Below are 21,656 nucleotides of genomic sequence, written 5' to 3'. Positions count from 1 at the left end.
ATGGTTGCATTGCTTCAGACAATAAAGTTTCCAGGTGTTTCTGGGCCGTGGGTCGGCACAGGCAGCCCGTGACTTGACAGCTGGTATGCCACTCAGTCCAGGAATGTGCTGGTCATTACATGCAGCTCACGGTTCACCTCTCTCACCCGAAACATGACTAGTTTGATTGTAGGGTCTGCTGAAGAAGGCCTTTGTCAGACCCTCGGGGCCTTAATGGACTCTTATCGTCTCACCTCCAAGAGCAGGTTGCCTGTTTCGGCCGCAGCATTTTTCAGCCTATGTACATGATGCTACACTTTACTCTTTTTTGTTTTAACCATGTCGGCGATGAAGACACCGGGGATAACAGTGTCAGGTATTTAGATGAGGTGGGGTCCTGATCACCTATATTCAGACATACAGTGCAGACAACTGCTGTAAAATCAGAGTGTCTGTACAAACTGAAGTTAGACACATCAGAGAGTTGATTTACCTCCACTGCAAAGTGATGCAAAGCATAACCCTGTTGCACACGAGCTGATGAGATGCACTTATATTTTGGGATCAGTCAGGTTGACCATTGAAATACAGCCTCAGAAGGCCAGAGCTTCTTTGTGACATGTTGTCTGGTACATGTGTCATGGATGTCTCCATCATGAGGCTCTGCAGACTACTATACTACCAAAAAATCTTCCACTGTCTTTCAAAGGGAATGGGGGATGGCACTGTTTGGCATTGGTTTATAGGATATTATCCCCAAAACACTCCCATGAGTCATTAATAGATGAACTGTAACTCATTAGAACCATGTGCCTGGGGAAGGGACTGTTTTATACACCGTTAATGAAGCAAAAAAAAAAGACATGGACATATCCTAAATGCATTTTTGCCATGTGGTTCAGACCATGCACTTTGGATTGTTAAAGGGATAGTTCAACATTTAGGAAAATTTGCCTATTGCCATAATCCCTATAGTCATAGTGGTAGGTTCATTACCTTTAATTATCGGTGCATGTTGTTTTGAGATCAGCTAATAACACAATGAAGGTGAACGGTACAGATCCCTGCCCCTCAAAACTCATCAAATACACAATCCAACAACTCCAAAATGCTCTGGCGGACAAGTTGTGACCTGCACAAGACCGAGCCTAAAACAGTAACTGTCCATCTCCTTCTTTATATCAACATGTTGCAGTCAGAATTTATTTGCCAAGGTTAAATATGAGGTGGAATGTTTTTATTAAGCTTGAGGAAAATGTAATTTTTAATTTCTCATATCTCACAATGAAAACCTTGTTTAGATTATATGCTTGATTGACTCTCTCACAATAGATCACAGTGAATTTTACTGCCCTCCTATCAGCTTTAGGTTGTAAGCATTCTTTGCTAATCTTCTTGCCTGTCACCAGACCTCTAGCTGCTGTGCCAGGGCACATTTAATAAGAACTTGAGTCCTTACTCTAATTGATACCATTCATTACTGTTAAAGTGGCAAAAAAAAAAAAAAAAGTTAAATAAAATACTATTTAGATTGCATATTTAGTCTTCTTAGGAAATGTGTTTTAGTCCTGGTTCTATATAGATGTGCCACTCTGTAAGATCATAATGGACAACTCTCTTAAATTGTTAATCATTTCCTCTCCAGGACCAGTGTACTTCAATGTGATAAGTTACATAATAACCCAATAGGACCACACAGATTCAGAAGTCACTAACACTAACACATTCACTTTATATAGGACTTACTATTTTAAGGAAGGTGAACAAAACATAAAAGGACAAAGTCCAATGATATTAGAGCACAATGAGAATGAAGATTTCATGTTTTCAAGAAGAAGAACTTATTCAAAATTTTAGGCAACCCATGTCATATTCATGACTTGTGTTAAGATAAATGTTTGTGTTTTCATTCTCTCCGTTTTAAATGCAACCAAATGTGTTAAAGTCATCAGTAAGTAGTAATACTGCAGTGTTTTGCTGACATCCCTGCTTGAGCAGTTCCAACGCTCATTACCCGCAGCTTTCAGGAAACTGGGTGCCCTTGCACCCTAGAGATCAACGTGTTACCATAGTAATGGTAGAAATGCATGTCTGCCTCACAACAGGGGAGATGGGAAAAGAAGAGTCCGGCATTTCATCCCATCATTAGCATATTAGCCTCTTAGAGCCAATGAGACGAGGCAAGGTACGGGAATACTCCAAGGGGACTGGCTGTGACAATAGCCCTCCTACTTCTTGGTGCACTCTGCCACCCCCTCTCAGGGGTAAAACCCCCCATAATCCTGGAGGAAATCTCCCCCCCTGCTCAAACCAATTCTGCAGGGAGTATTTAGTTTTAGTAATGGCCACTCTGTGTTGGATATTATGTATCTGAGGGTAGTAAGTTTGGAGGTGGTGGATCAGTGTTGGAGCTGTGCGATGGCGCTCACACATGAGCAGCCTGCATGTCTCTTTATTTTGGCCTGTCTTTGAAGTGTCTGTGGAATGTGGTGCCTGACCAGCACACGGATACGGCTGCTCTCACTCCTGAACTCGGCTCCACTCGAATCATTTTTGGCCTTTTAAATAATACAAATCTGCTTTGTGTCCGTTTCGATTCCCTTCATCCTGATGTTTGGTGAGTCAAAGTTAACTTTGTTTCATGTGTGATTGACCTGTTGAGTCCTGACTTTTTTTTTTTACTCTGGCTGCAGTCACACCTGCAGCTTGACTCTTGTTATGTTTAGGTGAATGAGTTGGGGACATTTAACATATTGGGGCTTTAATTGCTTCATCCTGTGACCCTAATACTCTGTTATTGTTTTGATTGTGTTTTGTCTTATCATTCAGTATCAGGTCATCCCTCATTTAGGTTAAGCCACGATCAGATAGACTTAACATTTCAAAAGCAAATGCAAATTAATCTTTGAGGTTTATAGGTAAAAATAAAATCATGTGTGAATATTCTCCTTAGCATTTAAACTTGTATATTTATTAATCAATGAATAGGCCATTAGTTTGACAGGATGTTCAACAAGTCCTCTGTGCAAGCTGTTTATATTTGAATGTAAACTGGTTGGTACTGGACACATCTGAAGTGAGATGGGGCTCTGAACTGATCACCCAGTCTCTCCCCCTGCCCCCATTTCAGGCAACTGATTCACTTTCCTGGCATATCTGTGCTGGCCCAGCTGTAGCCCTGACGATAGGCCTAATAAAAACAGGCTCATTTGCATACCAATAGCAGACGCCATGTGTGGCTAGCCCCTAGTGCCCCAGAAACACAGACTGTGAGGGGACAAGGAAGACCGAGCTCCATGTTGGCTTCTCTTTGTCCCCTAAATAAGCCTTAACTCTAATCCACAATTAATTTTGTGGAATTGTCCCATTTTTATTGGGCTTAACTAAATCTCACTCTATCTGAAAATTGTAAATGTATAAAATCAGTACAGGGAGTAAATATAATAATTTCCTCTATTAATTTTACCCAGATCTTAGTTTTCAGGTCTTCATCTGAAGGAAGCTGTTGTTTGGACCTCTTGTCATCAGATCACTGAAAGCCTTTAGACAAGGTGACCGAGGGTGCAGGACCTCTTGACCCCGTGGCTTTGTAGGCCGAGTCTTGAGTCCACCCAGAACCAAAGCAAAGCAAAGCTTTGTCTAAAATTCTTCACCAGTCTAAGCTACATCTGCAGTAAACTGATAAACTAACATAACATTAATGTTAAGCTGTGTGTTCCTATGGGAGATGGTAGACAGACATGTTAGACAGTGTTCTCCAAGCCACCAAATCAGGGAAATCTTTAGAAAGAGTGCTGTTGATCCTGCAGTAGAGTCCAGACACCTAATGAAGCAGTGACGAGCAGCTTTGAAGCTGTTCATGGTGACCAACATGTTACATGTAGGCATCTTTTATTTTGTTAGTTGTTAGTTAAATCTTACCAATAGACCAGAGAACACAACCTGAACAGTCTCAGTATAAACTGCTTTATATGAATGTCCACAAATTTGTGGGGTGACTTTAGATTTGTAGTAATTGTGTTAATTGATTGATCCCATGTTTTTCCCCCCACAACCCCACACAATATTACAACATTATTACAACTGCAATAACTAAACCCCTTCAAAAGTCCCCTGTGACTGTCAGATGATGTCACCTCTGACCGTCACCGAGGACACGTAGGTTGTCTGGGAGGCAGACGACAGCTTGGGTTGAGGGGTGAGGTGGTTGATCTGATTGTGTAAGAGATTCTCTATTCTCTTAAGCCCCCCACCCACCCACCCCCTGCCCCCATGCTGGGGTGGTGTTTCCCCCCAGAGACCATATGGCAAAGTCTGAGCACAGCCAGCTCACCTCAGCTATGTCATATTTTGTTAATGAGTTCAGTGAGAGAGGAGGGATTTTGTGACACACTCTCATCATGTAGGTGTTTTCTCATTTCACAACTTCAGTCATTATTAAAATGCAACAACATTAACATGCACAGGCACAAAGTTACCAGGTGAGGGAGCTGTAGCGCCATGTATCAGCTCCTGTAGACCGCATGTTCTTTAGTCTGACAAATTAAGAGCAGTTTATTATGATGCAGTTGGATTAGAAATCCTTTGTCCCGGTGAGATTCGATGGACCTGAACAACTCTGTTTTCTAACCTTTCAACAATCACATGCAACATTCAAAAAAAAAAAAGTCCGCTGTGTTTTGTCCTGCCTTCTGTTGTGTCCACTCAATTGTTGGTGAGCTCTTAGTGTATGTGTTCCTCCCCCTTGCTGCCTAGGAATATGAAAATGGTGGATATTGTAGCTCAGAAAATGCCCTCAGAGAATGACGTGCATGTGGCGAGAAGCTTTCTCACGAAGATTTTGCGAAGTTCTATGAGGTACAGTTCTGTGGCTTCATCGTAATCAGTAGTAACTGTCACCCCCCTCTTTTCCTCTCCTCCCTCCCTGTCTTGCCTTGTGCCCGTAATCGTTCGTCTAGTGATACTATCACCTTCGTTCCTCTCGTAGCAACTCTCCTCCTCTCCTGTGGTTTATTACCTGCCCTCACTGGCATGCCTTTTTTGGATTGTCTCATTTTCGTCATCAAATAAACAATGTTCATCCCATTTGTGCTGCATGTAAATTCACTGTGTGTCCATGATATGTTTGTGCATGTTTCCACTTTAACCAGATACAAACTAGACTGTATTATTATTTCGGTTCATATAGCATTATGCTCATTTGTTCTGTTTGCCTTCTCTTGACACGCAATCCAGAAAGAGCCACTTTAAATGGTATGTTTAATGTGCAGCTGCGCAGAGTTTGTGATGAAACAGATAAATATGTAGATTAAAAGTCAAAAATGCTGCAAGCCGCTGTAAACCAAGTTCAAGTGTTAGTACATTGGCAAGAAAGTTGCATCACTATTTGTATCTGTAAGGCTCAGCTTCACATATGAAAGCACACGCACTGTTTTCCATAAGAGGCCGGTCTCTAATCCAGTCTGTGTTTTTTGCCCTCTCTGCAGGCGGAATGAACCCATAAGCAGGCCTCACTCCTGGCACTCCACCAAGTTCAACGAAAGCCAATCAGAGACTGCCAAAACACAGTCTCCACCCACGCCAGTCTGGCACACCAGATATGATGCAAGGTATCACTGAGATGTTTAAGATTGCCTTTTAAGTCACAGCGTTAGATAGCAGACTTTATGTTTACCTCTTGGTTTCCAAGTGAACCATGAGAAACACATTTTGATAAAGCAAAGTTAAAGTCCAGTGTTGTCACTTATTGCTTAAATATATTATATATATGTCCTCCATGAAAGAGCCATGATACTATAAAGAGTTTAAATAATACCGATTCAAGAACTGATTACCAATAAGACGGCCACTGCCTGTGTTTCTGTGTTTAAAGGGATAGTTCAACATTTTGGCAAATTGGCCCATTGCCATAATCCCTATAGTCTTAGGAGTGGTTTTGTTACCTTTAATTATCGGTGCAAGCTATTTTTAGAACGGTGGAGCAGAGCTGCGAGCTGCTCAGAGCTACGCTACGGAGGCTAATGGGATTTCTCAGTTTTCCTCATCAACCTCATCAAATACACAATCCAACAACTCCAAAACGCTCTGGTGGACAAGTTGTGACCTGCACATTCACCATGCTATGAGATAATAACAGAACGTTACGAGACGGAGTTGTTTAAGAGGTAAATACAGACACTGTTTGCCGCAAAAACAGCGATTCGGCGGCGTTATTCTCATAACTCGCCGCGAAACCGAAAGTAAAAAACGCTGGTCGACTCGACCAGCATTTCCGCCACCACTAATAATAACAAAATAACGATAGAGACAAAACGATATATTTATCGAAAATGGGCCCATTAACAAGTGTGGGTAGCGTAGATTCAACCACATTAACGTGAGACTTTTTTATAACCAAATAGAAACTCCTCGTTGTCCCTTTAACTACTATGGGGCCAATTTGCCAAAATGTTGAACTATCCCTTTAACAAAAGAAACTGTTTTTCTCTGTATTTTCTCATTGTTGTAATTTTCACCGATCTCCAGCTCATCCTCAACTGACCTCTCCTCCGGCTGGGAGCAGACAAACCTGCGCAGAGTGTCCGACCAGTTCAGCTCTCTTGGCAGCATGGACAGCCTAGAGCACGTCTCGCACCCGTACCCCGCTGGTCAGCTGTCACCTGCCAAGTCTAACAACAGCATGGAACACTTAGCAGGAGGCAAACGAGACTCGGCCTACAGCTCCTTCTCCACCAGCTCCGGCACACCGGACTACACCCTGTCGAAGAGCAACGCAGCCTCAACAGAAAACATGCTCTACAAAGTCAGCCAGTGGGACGCAGGAGGAAAGCAAAACAACGGGAGAAACGGCCAGAGCGTGACCGAGGGAGGCAAACAGGACGACAGGCTCACGTACTTTCAGATGCCCGGGGTGAGCGCCGGCTGCGAGTGTCCACAAATCGAGGACTCGGCTGAATCCCGCCACTCCACCTCAAGCAGAACCAGCTTTGGACCCGTGTGGCACGTCCCAGAGAAAAAGAAGACCACGTCCCCGTCTCCTCCTCCGCCGCCTCCACCCGCACGCAGCGATAGCTTCGCTGCGACCAAGGTACACGAAAGGGGCCTGGCGATAGCTCATCCGGAAGGACCCGATCCACACGCACCCATTCACGCTGAAAACCGCCGCAGCCACAACCAGCCACTTTCTCCAAAAAGCGACGGCGACAGTTTTTACCCCTCGTCCGATAAATCCGGCCACAACCAGTTCAGCTCAAACAAGCAGTACTCCCTGTCCACCAGTGATGTTCGGCAAGGCCAGCCCTACCACCAGAGACACCACAGTGACAAAAGCACTTTGTATTCTCAGCCCTGGGCTTCTTCCGTACCGAAGCCACAGACGGCGGGCGGCTACCACAGCAGCATGCAGGAGCTGCCCACTAACGGTTCCGGACAACACTTCGGTCAGAACCAGAGAAGGAACTTAAGCACGATGACGGCCGACCAAAACACCGAGGGTGGACAAAGCCGGTACTACTGCGTCACAACATGCCAGCCCACGCAGCCGGCGTTGGGAAAACCGGAGGACAGGAGGAGCGTCACGGGCGCGGAGCTGGCACACGGCGGCAGCGAGCGTAACTCTCTGAGCCCGCAGACGGTCACCAAAGTCAAGTATCATCAGACCCAACAGCACTCCTCACACAGCAAAGACAGTAACGGACTCAACAAGCACCAAGTTAGCACCGTGCTGGAGAGCTGTGTGTCTAAACCAGGCTCTGATGATAGGGGAAGCCAAAGAGGACACAACACGCAAAACGCAGAAGCTCAGTATGTGATTTACCCTCCTGCCAGACAGTCTGAACAGAGAAGGTCTTTCCCGCTACAAAACAGAGAACTACCCCAAGACGTTAGGTATCACAGTCAAGTGAGCAACAAAATCACCCCCCAGGCGACGCCTATGCTGCATTCTCTGTCCATGGACGCCGCGGACCGGGATGAAAGGACACGAGCCGCGATCTCCGAGGAGTCCCTCGAAATTAAGCAGCAAAAACGCACCGATCGTTTCGCCACGACGCTGAGGAATGAAATCCAGATGAGAAGAGCCAGGCTGCAGAAGAGCATGAGCGCGGCCGCCCTTCCTGGCACCGAGGGCGAGACCGAAGAGGACCGGGACGTGTGGAAGTCCCCCGAAAGCACCGCCCCTAGGTCCGCAGACGGATCCTTCACCAACACCTACAAGGATCACCTGAAGGAAGCGCAGGCCAGGGTGCTGAAGGCCACCTCGTTCAGGAGGAAAGACCTGGAGCCGGTCTTAGTAGAGAACCCCACAGCAGAGGCCCTGCCCAGCTACCCGTCCTCAGCGCTGGCCCGGAAAGACGTCACCCCTTTACCAACTGTGACGGAATCAGTGATGAGTAAGTCAGGGCCCTCCGCAGGTCACGTGACCCGCATCGGAGGCCGGAAGCGTTTCTCTGCAGAAAAGAAGGTCAGGTCATTCTCTGAACCAGACAAAATCCACGAAGTTGGAGTAAAAGAAGATCTCCCGAGCGGCGAAAACACAAGCTCCTCATTAGACCGGCAGAGGGTTTTCAAAGAAAGTGGGAAACAAGGTCAGGATCTGGCTCCCGTCAGCGCGCCAGGAGACACGATGAAAGGGACCAGCGAGACCCAGAGACTTCCTTACTCCTCGCACAAGCAGTCCGTCCTGGACCAGCAGAGACTGGGCACCTTTGCCGAGTACGAGGCGAGGTGGAATACGCAGAAGAAAGCTCCGGAGACAAAAGCGTCCGGACGATACCGCTCAGCCGATAACATCCTGGATCCAGGCCCAGAGGAGAGAACCAAAGCCACCTGTGTTCACGAGAGATCTAGATCCTCTCCCTCAGCGGACATGTATGGGCAGGTGAGGCACAAAATCAAAATGTTGCTTATCTCAAAATGACAAACATTTTCACTCAACAAAATTGAATGAAAATTAGAGCTCTCTGAGATGGGACTTGTTTTTTTTTAATCGCATAAATGTTGCGACTGTACCAAGCCTTCGAGGTGGCTCTACATCTTGTTAAGACAAACACACAGGCTGAAGTGAAAGGAACAAAGGGAAAAGCCAAGTCAAATATTAATCCATGTTTGTTCTTAAGGACACACCCTTATCTTAAGGAAGAAAGGGGCACCAACCTCCTCACTCTTTATACCATTGAAAAGCTGCAACAGCAGTCACTGAGAATAGTTAAAGAAAGACCTGTGGATCCCTGGAAACCTGTTCTGTCTGCACTTTCTTTAACTTTACTGTCTGCGTGTTTGTTCAACTTTTATTTACAGAAGATTCCAGCTCCCGCAAGAAAGTCTGAGACTGAGTATTCACCGAGTGAGAGAAAACCTGCTGAGCTGCTCAGCACTGCTACAGGGTGAGTACAATCACTGGATGTAACCCGCTAGTTACACGAGCATCTGTAGGAATGGGGCTACTTGCAAGCACCGCATGTGACTTTTTGCTTTACAGTGTCCTAACTGACAGCTGTATTAACCATTCTCAATATCCACCTGTGTCCTGTCTTCATCAGCACATTCAAAGCGGTATCTTCTGTTTGTGAAAGTGAAAGAGCGCAGTGAGACGGTAGCGGAACACTGCGGTCTTTGTGATCCGGCGGGGCATACCAGTGGCACTGCCCCGGTGCAGCTGTGACAACATAAGCCGTCTCTCTCGCTGCGCTTTGTGTCGTTCAGTGGAGGCTTATTGGTGTGGGCGAGGCATGTGTGTGACAGTGAGGAAGTGTCTCTTCGGCCCCTCTGTTGGAATGGAATGGGGACAGGAGTTCAGGGGGCCAGTCTAAGGCATGAAATTATCATCAATAAGATCTACTGCTTTGCATAATTAGAATTTCAGCCATGCCAGTGGCCCGACTCCATGGGTGGCACAGCCGTTCAGTCGGACAGTCCAGTGGTTCTCAAACTCCTTTGCCTTGTGTTCCCCCTTGAGCTTATTTGTCTCCCCTCACTCATACAAGTGTTGATGATTCTCCCAAAATCGTCATATAAAACATAACACAGCTGATTATTATAGTAAATTGTCTTTTTACAAATTAAAGACAGAAATTAAAATGGTTTTCAATGTATAGTGTATTGTATTTCAAAGAGGAACTATGCAGGATTTGGAGTTAAACTATGCTACATTTTTACCTTAATTAAACAGCTTTGGCGTAATTGTGTTGGTTTAATAAATGTTACGAGGGAGAATGGAGGCTCACTGCCTTCCATCTAGCGTGTCACTTACTGCTTGGCTGAAAACCAACCTTGCAAGATCAGGGCCACCGCCCCGGTGTCCCAGCTCTGCGAACCGCGACACAAACATGCGTCGTAACCTGTAATCTCTTGTGTACAATAGATTAAACTACACAAATATACACGTCGTGGCATCGTATATGATTTATAGCGCTATCTACTGCTCTATTGATTGATTTCTCTCCAGTGTTGCTGTAAACAAATGCACATGGCCAGGAGGAGGGTTAGCAAAACAGAGGAAAAGCGACTGGACACATAGTCCCTCTTTAAATAATAGTCCTCCTTTACTTTTGTTCTTTTGAGCTAAAATTAAACATAAAAATAAATAAGAATCCGTCTGCCTTCAAAATGAAATAAATGATAAATAAAAAATCAACCTGCCTTTGTTCTATTAAACTCTTACAACATTCATAACATACTGTTTAGTTCCCCTGAACCCTGTCCTGAGTCCAGAGCAACAGAAATTGGACGTTTGAGCCATTTATCAGTGTTTGTCGTGGCCTTGGCAGCATGAGACTTCACAGAGCTCTGCCACAGGTTATTCACTCCCAGGGGGAACTAGTTGTGGCGTGCAGGTACATAACATTTTAATAATGGGCTTATTTTTAACATTTACATGTTATTAAGGTTTATATGAGGACAAACAGAGGACACAATACAATGCAAGACAATACATGGACAGCTTACACAAACAAGACAGACTGAAGATAGGGGAGAGGGAGGGGGAAAGGGAGAGGTGCAGTACCACACTGTGCAGTTATAGTATGTAGTACAAACACTAGAGGTCATAGCCTCACACGTATGATATTTCCCAAGCAAGTCACATGGTTAAAGACGAACAATAAATATAGATGGGAGGGACTGCATAAAAACCATTCCTCAGATATATCTGCATAAATACACTGTTACAGTCAAAGCGGCCAAATGGCCTTGATACGACGAAACCACATGTTATGATGGGATGAGGGCACAGTGTTGTGATGTCATGAAAGATCTTATTATGTCCCATAAGCCTCCCGCCCTCCTGTCCAAGTCCACCAAGGCAGAAGCAGCCTTTAGTAATGGGCTTAGGAAGTGATCAGGAATATTTACTTCTACTACTACTATCATCTTGGAAATAAATAAATAAATGTTTCCACATCCCCCCTGCAATGTGTTCGTCTACCCCTGGCTGGGAACCACTGGGTTAAAAACCACCTCAACAACTATGAGGTGGATACAAACTCTTCAGAGTCCTCAGAGGATGATCCCTGGTAAAGTTAAAGATATATTGACATTTTTTGGAGTGAGATATCTCAACAACCATTCAGTATGATACACACAGTCATGTCTTCCTCTAAATGAATTACTTTAACTTTTAGAAACGTATTTTCATCGTTAATATATAAGTATGTTAAAAACAAGAAGCTCAAAGCACACAGCTTCGAGCTTCTTGTTTTTAACGTACTTGTTTCAGAGAAAAAGGAAAAACTTGAGCTTAAACAATTAGCTGCATGCTACTGAGAATCCACTTCCACATCAGGTGAGTTTAGCTTGTTAAACACACAATAACCCGTGTGACAAAACTCCCTTTGTAGTCAGAGTGAAAACATGTGGAAATATCAACTTCTTTTTCGAGGTGTGTCTTCAGACTGGAGGAAGACTTAAATAAGCTGAAAACTACGAAGCAGTCTGTATATGAAGTGGTTCGGTCACAGTGGATTAAACCTGCTTGCTGACTTGCTGGCTGACTGTTTGTTTTATGGGCAGGGTAGAAGTGTTTACAGGCAACACTGGTGATTTCATTTGATCCTTTGATCCCATATAGACTCCAGTTGTGACTGCTCACATCTCTTATGTCACTTTATTTTGAAATTTGGCACCACAGTCATTTGATATGTCAGGAATGCAGACGCACTTATTTTTCTCCTCGAATTCAAGGGGCATTCCAACAAGTTGACCAGTTTACCACCGTGATAGAACAATTATGTCATGTCTTGACATAAAAACAACTTTATAACATTATCAGGCTTAACGTGGAGTTGGGACTTGAGCAGAAAGAAGTGGGTAGACACCAGACAGGGAGGTTCTGATTAAATATCCTGTCGATTTTAGAATAGCTGTTCATTGTGCAATGTGTCTTGTGGAGGTGTTTAACTGTTGAATACTTTTATATCTGACTGATTGTGACTGAGTGACTCTTTAACTATGTAAAGTGACATGAAGGATGACTCCACAGGTTGTAACCAGTTATTCAGGAGTCTTTGTGCATTATCTAAACTCCCACTGAAACTCAGTTGAAGGGTGTAGAGTGTCGCTCATTGTTGCCATATGTTGCCTTTACGTTTGCATCACAACAGTGCAGAGGATGTCATTGTCATTCAGGAGTGTGAGGGATGAGCTGAGGGATGAGCTCCACCCAGATAGGGTTATTGATACAGGTGTAAAGAGACACCAGCAGTTGGCTGCTGTCACACAGAGCCGCCACACACTCACACTCACACAACACACTCGCTTCTTTGGAAATGACAGCAGTAACATTTCACCTAGGGTGAGTTGGAAAACTATTTTATAATCTTTATTTTTATATTAATGATTTAAGACCTGTTGTATTCCAGTATTCTATCCAGGACTCTGTCTTCTTCTTCTTCTTCCTCCTCCTTATTTAGCAAAAAATCATGTGGAGTGTACACACTGGAAGGACTGTTTTTTTATTTTATTTTATTTATTTACCCAGGCAAGGAATTAAGAACAAATTCTTATTTACGAGTGCAGCCTGAACCAAAGAGCAAAGGCTGTTTGAGGGGGGAAGGCGAGGGGGAGGGGGGCGCTAAAAGTAAAAACAAGGTTATATAAATAACAGAATAACAAACAGTTAATAGATAAATACATTGCATTAAAACCGTAAAAACAGTGGGACATGACAAATAGGACTACTCAAAATGTTTAAGGAAGAACTTTACAGCAGAGACAACTGAGATAACTGAGTTTCTTTTCCCGTCTGTGGCTGAACATCTACATGATGGTAACAGAACTATCAGACATCCCCAGCATCGTGTTTCATGTTTGCGTGAGGTGACTGTCTCTCTCAGTCTGCAGAGGGAGGGAGCAGGCTCCAACAACAGTGGCTCTTTGGGGGGAACTTGTCAGAGCTTGTAAGACTTCAGACTGCGAGCTCTTGAGTCCTGGCCCTCAGTCTCAGTCCACGGCTCCCACAGCACCGCGTCTTGTGACTGCCGCTGAATCAATATTAAGTTGGCTCGAATTAAAGCTGCGTGGTTGATGTGTTAATGATGTCTGAGAACTCCTGATTGAATTTGTACGAAGGCATGGAAGTGTAATCTGCACGCATGACAGCACGGCAGTAGGTAGGTTCACCACAGAGCTGTAAAATGATTCTAAAGGTTAAAAGACAGAGTTTAGGATCACCTCATCTCCATTAGCTGGCTGTCATCTCTTTACATTGACTTTTTTTCCTCTCTCTTCCATGTCTGACTTTACCCAAGAGTTAAAACTGTACATGTGAATCACCAGGAAAAAGTGATCCGGTCTTGCTCCTTTGCACTGGAGGATTATTTATTCCTCTACGGAGACTTTGTGGGAAGTGAAATATTCCTCCTCAGACTGCCAGCTGAACGGTTACCAGGGAGGAGGCCTGCAGGCAGCAGGGAAGACGTCTGTCTTGTCACGCTGGCATAATCACAGTGGCTGCTGGAGACCAGCGCGTCCTCCACCACCACACTGTATGATTTGATAAAGCTGCTGCTGCCTGGCTGTGTAATTAAAAGCTTTCTATTGTGTTCCTCAGGTTCCCTGACAGAGGGCCCGCCGACTGTAAAGTGAGAGAGAAGCCCGTGGAGTTCGAGCATTTCCCAGCGCCGCCCCCTCCTCCGCCCGTGACGGGAGCCGGCCCCGACAGCAGACACGCCGCCGGCGACCACAGACCCACGTCTGTCCCTCACCCTGCGGACCCGAGTCACAGCGAGCAGCCGCCGCCGCCACCACCGCCGCCGTCCGGGCCGAGGAGGAAGCCCTCGGCGCTGGAGAAGCCCCCTCCCCCTCCCAGACGCCCGGAGGTCGGATCTCACGAGTCCCTCAGCGGCTCCCAGAGTGAAGCCTTCACCCGCTGCTCTCCCAGCGCCGAGCCCAACTCCGCCTCTGTCCCCGCCCACTCTGTGAGGGGAGATTCTGAGCAGGGCAAAGGACTTGTGGACAAAGGACAAGGGGCAGTGCAGCATCCGTCAACATCCAATCCTCAGCCTGCCTCCTCTCCCCCGGCTCCCTCCTTCAGACCGTCAGGGCCGGCCAGTATGGAGGGGCAGCGCTCACCGTCTCCACAGTTCTCCCCACAAAGACTCAGCGACAAGCCTCCTGTGGCTCTGCAGGATGAAGACTTAAGCAGGTAAACTTTTTGTTACATGCTGCGGACAACCACCCACTTTAGTCTGTAACTCTGCTTCTCATGTCTGTACTGCCGCCGGTACAAAAGGGCTCATTGAGAGCCACAACATGCAACATGTGAGTGCTATCAAGCCACACTAAATTAGAGGCATTCTCCGGATTTCTATAAAAGCCACCGGCGGTTTTGACGTAATTCACTTAAATGCTGAAAATGTAAAATGCAGTCTCCAGCCCCAAACATGAAGCTGTTTGTTCATCTGCTTGATTCACAACTAATTGATATCATCTGTACTGAACTTCTGACTGTACAGTAGGATTATTACAGCTAACAGAACCAAAGTGGTGGGAGGAGTCCACGTCTCTCTTCCAACACACTGGGCATGGAAAAAAATCTCAGTTGCCATCATGCAGTGAAACTTTAAATCACACAATGGCTGGAATAACTGCAACAGGAGATTCTCTCCTCCTCTCGCGGAGGAACGTCTCAGGACTTCTCTCTCTAACTCTGTGTGTCTGTCTTCTCTGATGTTTCAGGATGGAGCACGTGATAGAAAACCAAAAATCTCCGGTGAAGAAAGTTCCCATCAGGATCGTCCACTCGGAGGGAGTGACGGAGAAGGAGAGCAGCCCGTTCCTGCAGCACAGCGACCCGCCCGCCGTTAAAGCCGGCGCCGGCGCCAACAGGCTGGGTGGCCTGGGCGCTTCGGGGCAGGACTCCGTCTTCTGCGCCTTCACTCGGCAGAGAGAGCCCGACGGTCCCCCCGCCCCCACCGCCGCCGCCGCCGTATACATGAGCACGGGCAAAGATCACGTCGGCTCGGACCATCAGCCGCCGCTGGAGGAGGAGGAGCCGAGCGGCAACAGGACGGCCGCCGGCGCCGGCCTGACCGAGGAGGACCAGAAGAGAGAGGAGCTGGCCAGGGACATCATGGGGAAGGACAAGTCCCTGGCTGATATTTTGGATCAGAGCAAGATGAAGACCACCATGGACCTGATGGAGGGCATCTTCCCTCAGGGGGGGCAGCTGCTGGAGGAGGCTCACCAGAGGAGGAAGGTTCCCCAGAAACAGACGACGGCCCGGCCCCCTGATGAAAGGTCAGCTCACTCTCACTGTCCTTCAATCTGTGACACGCTGCTCAGACAGAAAACCTCAGGGAACATTTAATTCAGCACAGCTCACCTCTCCGCCCTCGCTCTCCCTCGTTTGACCTGTGCAGTGTGTGTCCACTCCCAGTTTCATTTCCTAACGTCATAGAGAGTAAATACATTCACACACATGATCCTCAAACTGGCTGACTTCAATAAAGACTCTAAAAACTGCCTGACTAGAACAAACTGGTTCATACAGGACCAGTCAAAAGTTAAGACACACCGTCTCATTCAACGGTCTTTCTTTATTTTTTATAACTTTCTACATTGTAGATTCAAACTGAAGACATCAAAACTATGAAAGAACAAATAAGGAATGATATAGTAAACACAAAAGTGTTAATTAAAGCCAATGTGTTATCTGTCACCTGACCTAAACTCAATTGGGATGCTGAAGGTAAAACAGCCAATAAGGGAACTTCTCAAAGACTGTTCCAGGTGACGACCTCATGAAGCTGATGACAGAATCAAGTGTGCAAATATTCTGCTTTGTTTAACACGTTTTACTACATGACTCCATGTTATGTGTTCCTTCATAGTTCTGATGTCTTCACACTGAATGAGAAGGTGTGTCCAGACCTTAGACTGTACATCAACCAGGGATACTTGTATCACAGATGAAGCTTCTGAACTTGGTGATACACACAAAGCCTGTGGTGCAGCTCAACTAGAAATAAAAGTTATGATTTGATTGAAAATATATACTCACTTCTGACTCACTTATAAAAAAAATCATGTGATTCTGAATTTAGTTACTTTATTTTTCCATAAGCTACAGCACCTCCAACAGCACGCTGCCACAGAGGTTGAGATAGTTTGACTAAAAAGTAGCATCAGCTGCAGACAGACAGATGTCAGGCACTCACTGTCTGAGTGACAAGACGACACAAGAGGTCTTTGCACACCGAGTCTTTTTTTCTAAATTTTTCATCCTACATTGCAGCACGTTTATAAAATAAATCCGACCTCATGTTGTGTCGATCATGTTTATACCAAGACTTTGAAACTTTCATCTGCCATTAAACTTGTCAGAACAGGTTCGATTTTCTGCGTTTTTCGCATCTGTAAAAAGCCTTTCTGATTCTGACCACTCACATCAGTGTTTGGAAGCTGTTAGAGCCCTGCTGAGCTGCCTGCGTGTGTGTGTGTGTGTCCTGGACATACTGCCAGCCGCTGTTCAGGATCATGGAAATTGGTCTTCTTCTTTTTAATGTGTGGCTCCAGAGAGATAATGATCTATAATCTATTAAACCTGACCACTGACATCCTAAAATAAACGACAAAAGTGATCATGATAATTCTGCAGCTCATTTCCAAGCAGGTCCTGTTGCTCTTGACGTCCTCTCAGGGTTGGATGGACACAGCTTTTTCTTTTTCTGTTTTTATTTCTTGATAAGTGAGAGAAGCACATAATCATCCTCACTGCGTGACCACTTTTGTCTCCCTGTCCGAAGTTTGGAAGAGAAAATAAAAACGCGTAGTAATAAAACACATGGGACTCGGTGTGTAAGGAGTCTGTGTGTAATGATATTTGTTGGGTGACTGATTAGAAAAACACACTTGGTGTTCAAAGGCTTTACCAGCTGTGAATCAATACAAACCAGTGAACAGGAGACTCCTTCATGAGTTTCCTTTGACAGAGTTTTCCCTGTGTTTCTTATATATTTTGATCTTGTTTGTATTTCAGGGAAAAGGAGGACAGTATGGCAGCAGCTGTTACCATGGTGACCAGCTCTACATATTACAGCACGTCTGCTCCCAAGGCCGAGCTCCTCATCAAGATGAAGGACATGCAGGAGCAGGAGCAGGAGGAGGAGGACTCTGAAGACGAGCTGGACATCGACCTGGCCAACAAGAAGGTATGACCGCAGGACGCCTGTCAATCAAACCTGTCTGTCTGTCTGTCTGTCTGTCTGTCTGTCTGTCTGTCTGTCTGTCTGTCTGTCTGTCTGTCTGTCTGTCTGTCTGGGCTTGTTGCACTACTCTGAACATCTTTTGATGAACTTTTTTGCCACATTGAACACTCGTCAATCTGTTTCTGTCATGTAGCAAGAGCTGATCGACAGCCTCAGCAAGAAGCTGCAGGTGTTGCGGGAGGCCAGGGAGAGTCTCCAGGAGGACGTCCTGGACAACAACGCCCTGGGGGACGAGGTGGAGGTCCGCGTCCAGCAGGTCTGCAAGCCCAACGAGCTGGAGAAGTTCAGGATGTTCGTCGGCGATCTGGACAAGATCGTGAGTCTGCTGCTGTCCCTGTCGGGACGCCTGGCCAGAGTGGAGAACGCCCTCAACAGTCTGGAGGAGGACGCCACCGCCGAGGAGAGGGTCAGTCACTGACACAGTCACTTTTTTTGTATATATATATATATATATATATATATATATATATATATATATATTATAGTATATTTTAGTAGTTTAGTATATATTTTTTTAAGTATATTTTGGGCTTTTTATTGCCTTTAATTGATAGCACAGTCAGACAGGAAATGGGGAGGCAGAGAGAGGGGGAATGACATGCAGGAAAGGGGCTGCCTGATGCAAGATTCGAACCGGGGCCGCCTGCAGTGAGGACTGTAGCCTCGACATGGGGCGGCAGCTCTACCAAGTGAGCTAAACAAGCCCCAGGGTTATTATAGTTAACTGAAACTAAAACTAGCAGTGAAATAAATAATTGAGTGAACTGAAATAAAAATGAATGGAAAAAATGAGAACTAAATAAAAACTACAATGAACAATGCAAAACTTACTTCAACTAAACTGAATGTCAGGTAACATCAGCTTAGTTTTAGTTTTCTTGGAGATGCTAAAGCTGCAGGAAGAAAACGCCACAGCTCAATATGGGACAACTTGGAGTACGACCCACAGGTAGATAAGAGTGAATGCAACATGATGAGGACTGATGGGAACATTATGGGATGAAACTAAAAGGGAAAAATCCCACAAATTTGGAAGTTCATCTCCAGAGGTTTTCTCCTAAAACCTGAAAAACTAAGACTAAGACTAAATCAAGTAATTAAGTAAGTCAAGTCCTCAAAAATAAAAACTAAACTAAAACTGTTTCCTCACTTGTTGAACTAACCAAACTGAAATAAAAAAGCAAACTGAAAAACTAAATAAAAACTCTTGAAAATGTTAAACCTATGATAACCTTGCCTCAATGTTTGTCTCCTCTACAGCGTACGCTGGTGGAGAAGAGGAAGCTCCTGATCCGACAGCACGAGGACGCCAAGGAGCTGAAGGAGAACCTGGACCGTCGGGAGCGCGTGGTGTATGACATCCTGGCCAGCTACCTGCCGGAGGACAGCCTCACGGACTACGAGCACTTTGTCAAGATGAAGTCGGCGCTCATCATCGAGCAGCGCAAGCTCGAGGACAAAATCAAACTGGGCGACGAGCAGCTCAAGTGTCTGATGGACAGTTTGCCAATAGAGCAGAGGCTGTCCTTCTGAAACGAGCCCCCCCCCCCCCCTCCCTCGGGTTAGATAGACCAGTCATGTTGCTCCAAGTTGCATTTGAACCCTGTGTCCAGTAGAGGGAGACAGAGACGAGAACCCGCAGAGACAGACAGCCTGTTTTCAAGGAGGACTGTTGCATTAGCTGCCGTTTTGTCAGGTCCCATCTCCAGAGGTGGAGCAGCACAGACTGACCACATCCACATGTAACTCCTATTGTGACAGATGCTGCTTTTCCTGGCATCAACCAACCACTGTTTGTCGTTTTTATTCTGTGTTTTTTTTTTTTTTTTTTTTTGGCTTTTTAGTAATTTATTGTAGCCTTTTGAATCCGTGCAGGAGGGGACAGTATTTTATCTTCAACTAATCTGAGCAGTCACGCACCGAGCAACTAAGAGTATTTATCACATTCACACTCTGAAATCCCTTTTCACTTTAACCATGAAATCTGGCCAAAATATTTCAGTCAACTCAAACTTTTGAGAACATTTTATAAACTAGTGGCCTTGTACTAAGATTTGTGTGCCCTCTCTTTCACCACTCAAGAAACTTTTTTTTTTCTTTTCTGCAATCATCCACATGAAGACAGAAGGCTGTGAGTGCAGCAGCCTGGCCCCTGAAAATGTCCCGGTCATTTTTTTTTAAGAGCACTTGTTCAACTTCACTAAACAGAAGAAGCACTTCACATCCAGACTTTAACTTCAAGTATAATCCACATTTAAAAAAAAAAAAAAAAGTGCCTGGGGAGTTTCTCCATGTCACTGAAAACACTGTCCGTCTTTCTTCCCACTTTCCCTCCACGTTGCTTCTGTCTCCAGTGCTGCTCTTGTTTTATTCACAGACACAGAATCTTGTTTAGATGATGATATTGCCACATGTAAGTTTACCAAGTCTGTATTTTTTTTTTTTTTTTTGTCTTATTACTTCACTGTGTTTCGGTATTCACGGTGCAGATGTTTCATGAATAGTTACCACAGATGTTGCTTGACCTCTAGATAATTTCAACACTAAAAAAAAAAAAAACTTGTTCAAGGTTGATCACTTTGCAACCAAAATACATGGAACAAAATCATTCCAAAGCATTTTGACCAGCATGAACTTTGAGTCTTATCAAATGTCTGAATTTCACATCCTGTCAGGATGGACCGTCTCCCGGCCGAGGCTGTTTGTTCTGCACGTGTGAGTATGTTACAGTTTGAAACGCTTTGTGCACTGCTACAGCCTGACTCTTAACACTTTATCAGCTGTGCTCCTTTATGTCCAATAAAGAGTCTGCTGAAATCACTCTGCAGCGTGTGGTTGATTTCCTCTTCGCCGATCGTCATTCATTAACCCCACCACACCCTCCCCTCCGCTGATAGTGCGGGAGTTAAATCCTCGGACAAGACTAGGATTACGGTTTTCCTCTCACGTAGCGGAGCACCATGTGGACACTTACACTGCTGTGATAATTGTAGCGTCTGCAGAAAGGAGCCGGTGTTTGAAGAAAACAACTAAATCTGAGTCTGAGACACATGGAGGTGAGTGAGAGGGCGGCATGGAAGAGAGAGTTGTTTGATTCCACTTCATAACCTGCAATGATTTAAATGGATAATCATTAACTCCAGGAGTGTGTGAACAGATTGTATCTGCACTTACTGGAAAATAAGCTTCATCTACACACAGGAGGTGTCGTCTAATTCCACAAATGAATCTAAAATATACTGTTACTGTTTGTAGGCTATTGCTTTTTCCTCATCACAGACTGATTATACCCTGGATGGTTCAGGAGACACTAACAGGACAGAAGCTTTAATTTGAACACATCATCACAATTTGATGGTGTTTCTTATAGTCTAAATCCTTCTTCTATGGTCAAAATCTATTTAACTATTTTATTTTAATTTAGCTATTAATGAAATAATAATAAAATCCAGTGTAAAATGAACTGTGCTGACTGATAGTGTTAACAGGCCTCATGTGGTGTGTTGCTGCTCACTGGTTCTGTAGCATGTTTACATCTGGTGATACATTAGAGGAAAAACCTTGGAATCGTGCAGAGTGACAGAGTAATCACTCATCGGCTTGATGGTTTAATGGAGTAACGTGTTCAGCACCCCCCCCCATCCTCAAAACACCACGAGGGAATATCTTTATGAAGAGAGGCAGAGTTCACCTGTCGGTAGAGTCCAGAGAGCAGAGCCAATGAGAGGGAGCAGTGAAGCTACACACACTGATGTATTTTTCCTGCAATGTGTCACATGTCTGAGATCAAGAGATTAAGCATTTGTTTGTCATAAGTGACAGTTATATTGTGTCTACATGGATGTGGTATTTGAAATGCCTCAGTTCAGGACGGGTTTGAAGAGTAATCTGTCTTACAAAATGTTTTATGGTACCAATCCCTGTTTTTACCAGTGTTGGGGAAGCTACTTTGCCAGCGTAGCTTGTAAAACTACA

At 45.0% G+C, this 21,656-nt stretch overlaps 1 protein-coding gene across 3 annotated transcripts in view; it reads left to right on the top strand.

The window, feature by feature from the left end:
- shroom2a (shroom family member 2a) overlaps nucleotides 1-20,501 on the top strand; it is a 39,146-nt gene extending 18,645 nt beyond the window's left edge. For 2 of the 3 annotated variants that reach the window (XM_085773440.1, XM_085773443.1), the window contains 8 exons: nucleotides 5,466-5,588; nucleotides 6,505-8,857; nucleotides 9,277-9,362; nucleotides 14,024-14,617; nucleotides 15,151-15,711; nucleotides 17,453-17,624; nucleotides 17,815-18,087; nucleotides 18,942-20,501. In XM_085773440.1, the coding sequence (XP_085629566.1) occupies nucleotides 5,466-5,588; nucleotides 6,505-8,857; nucleotides 9,277-9,362; nucleotides 14,024-14,617; nucleotides 15,151-15,711; nucleotides 17,453-17,624; nucleotides 17,815-18,087; nucleotides 18,942-19,214 (4,435 nt within the window). In that variant the 3' untranslated portion in view covers nucleotides 19,215-20,501. Of the gene's footprint in view, nucleotides 1-4,719; nucleotides 4,837-5,465; nucleotides 5,589-6,504; nucleotides 8,858-9,276; nucleotides 9,363-14,023; nucleotides 14,618-15,150; nucleotides 15,712-17,452; nucleotides 17,625-17,814; nucleotides 18,088-18,941 lie in introns of those variants that run through there. The other variant, XM_085773441.1, reaches the window with a different exon arrangement.
- The last annotated feature ends 1,155 nt before the right edge of the window (nucleotides 20,502-21,656 follow it).

This window comes from Trachurus japonicus, chromosome 4 (assembly GCF_045865225.1).
Source record: "Trachurus japonicus isolate A0001 chromosome 4, Traja_1.0".
NCBI classification, from domain to species: Eukaryota; Metazoa; Chordata; class Actinopteri; order Carangiformes; family Carangidae; genus Trachurus; species Trachurus japonicus.
The sequence above is the reverse complement of the archived record's forward strand: the minus strand, read 5'-3'. Positions and strand labels throughout refer to the sequence as shown.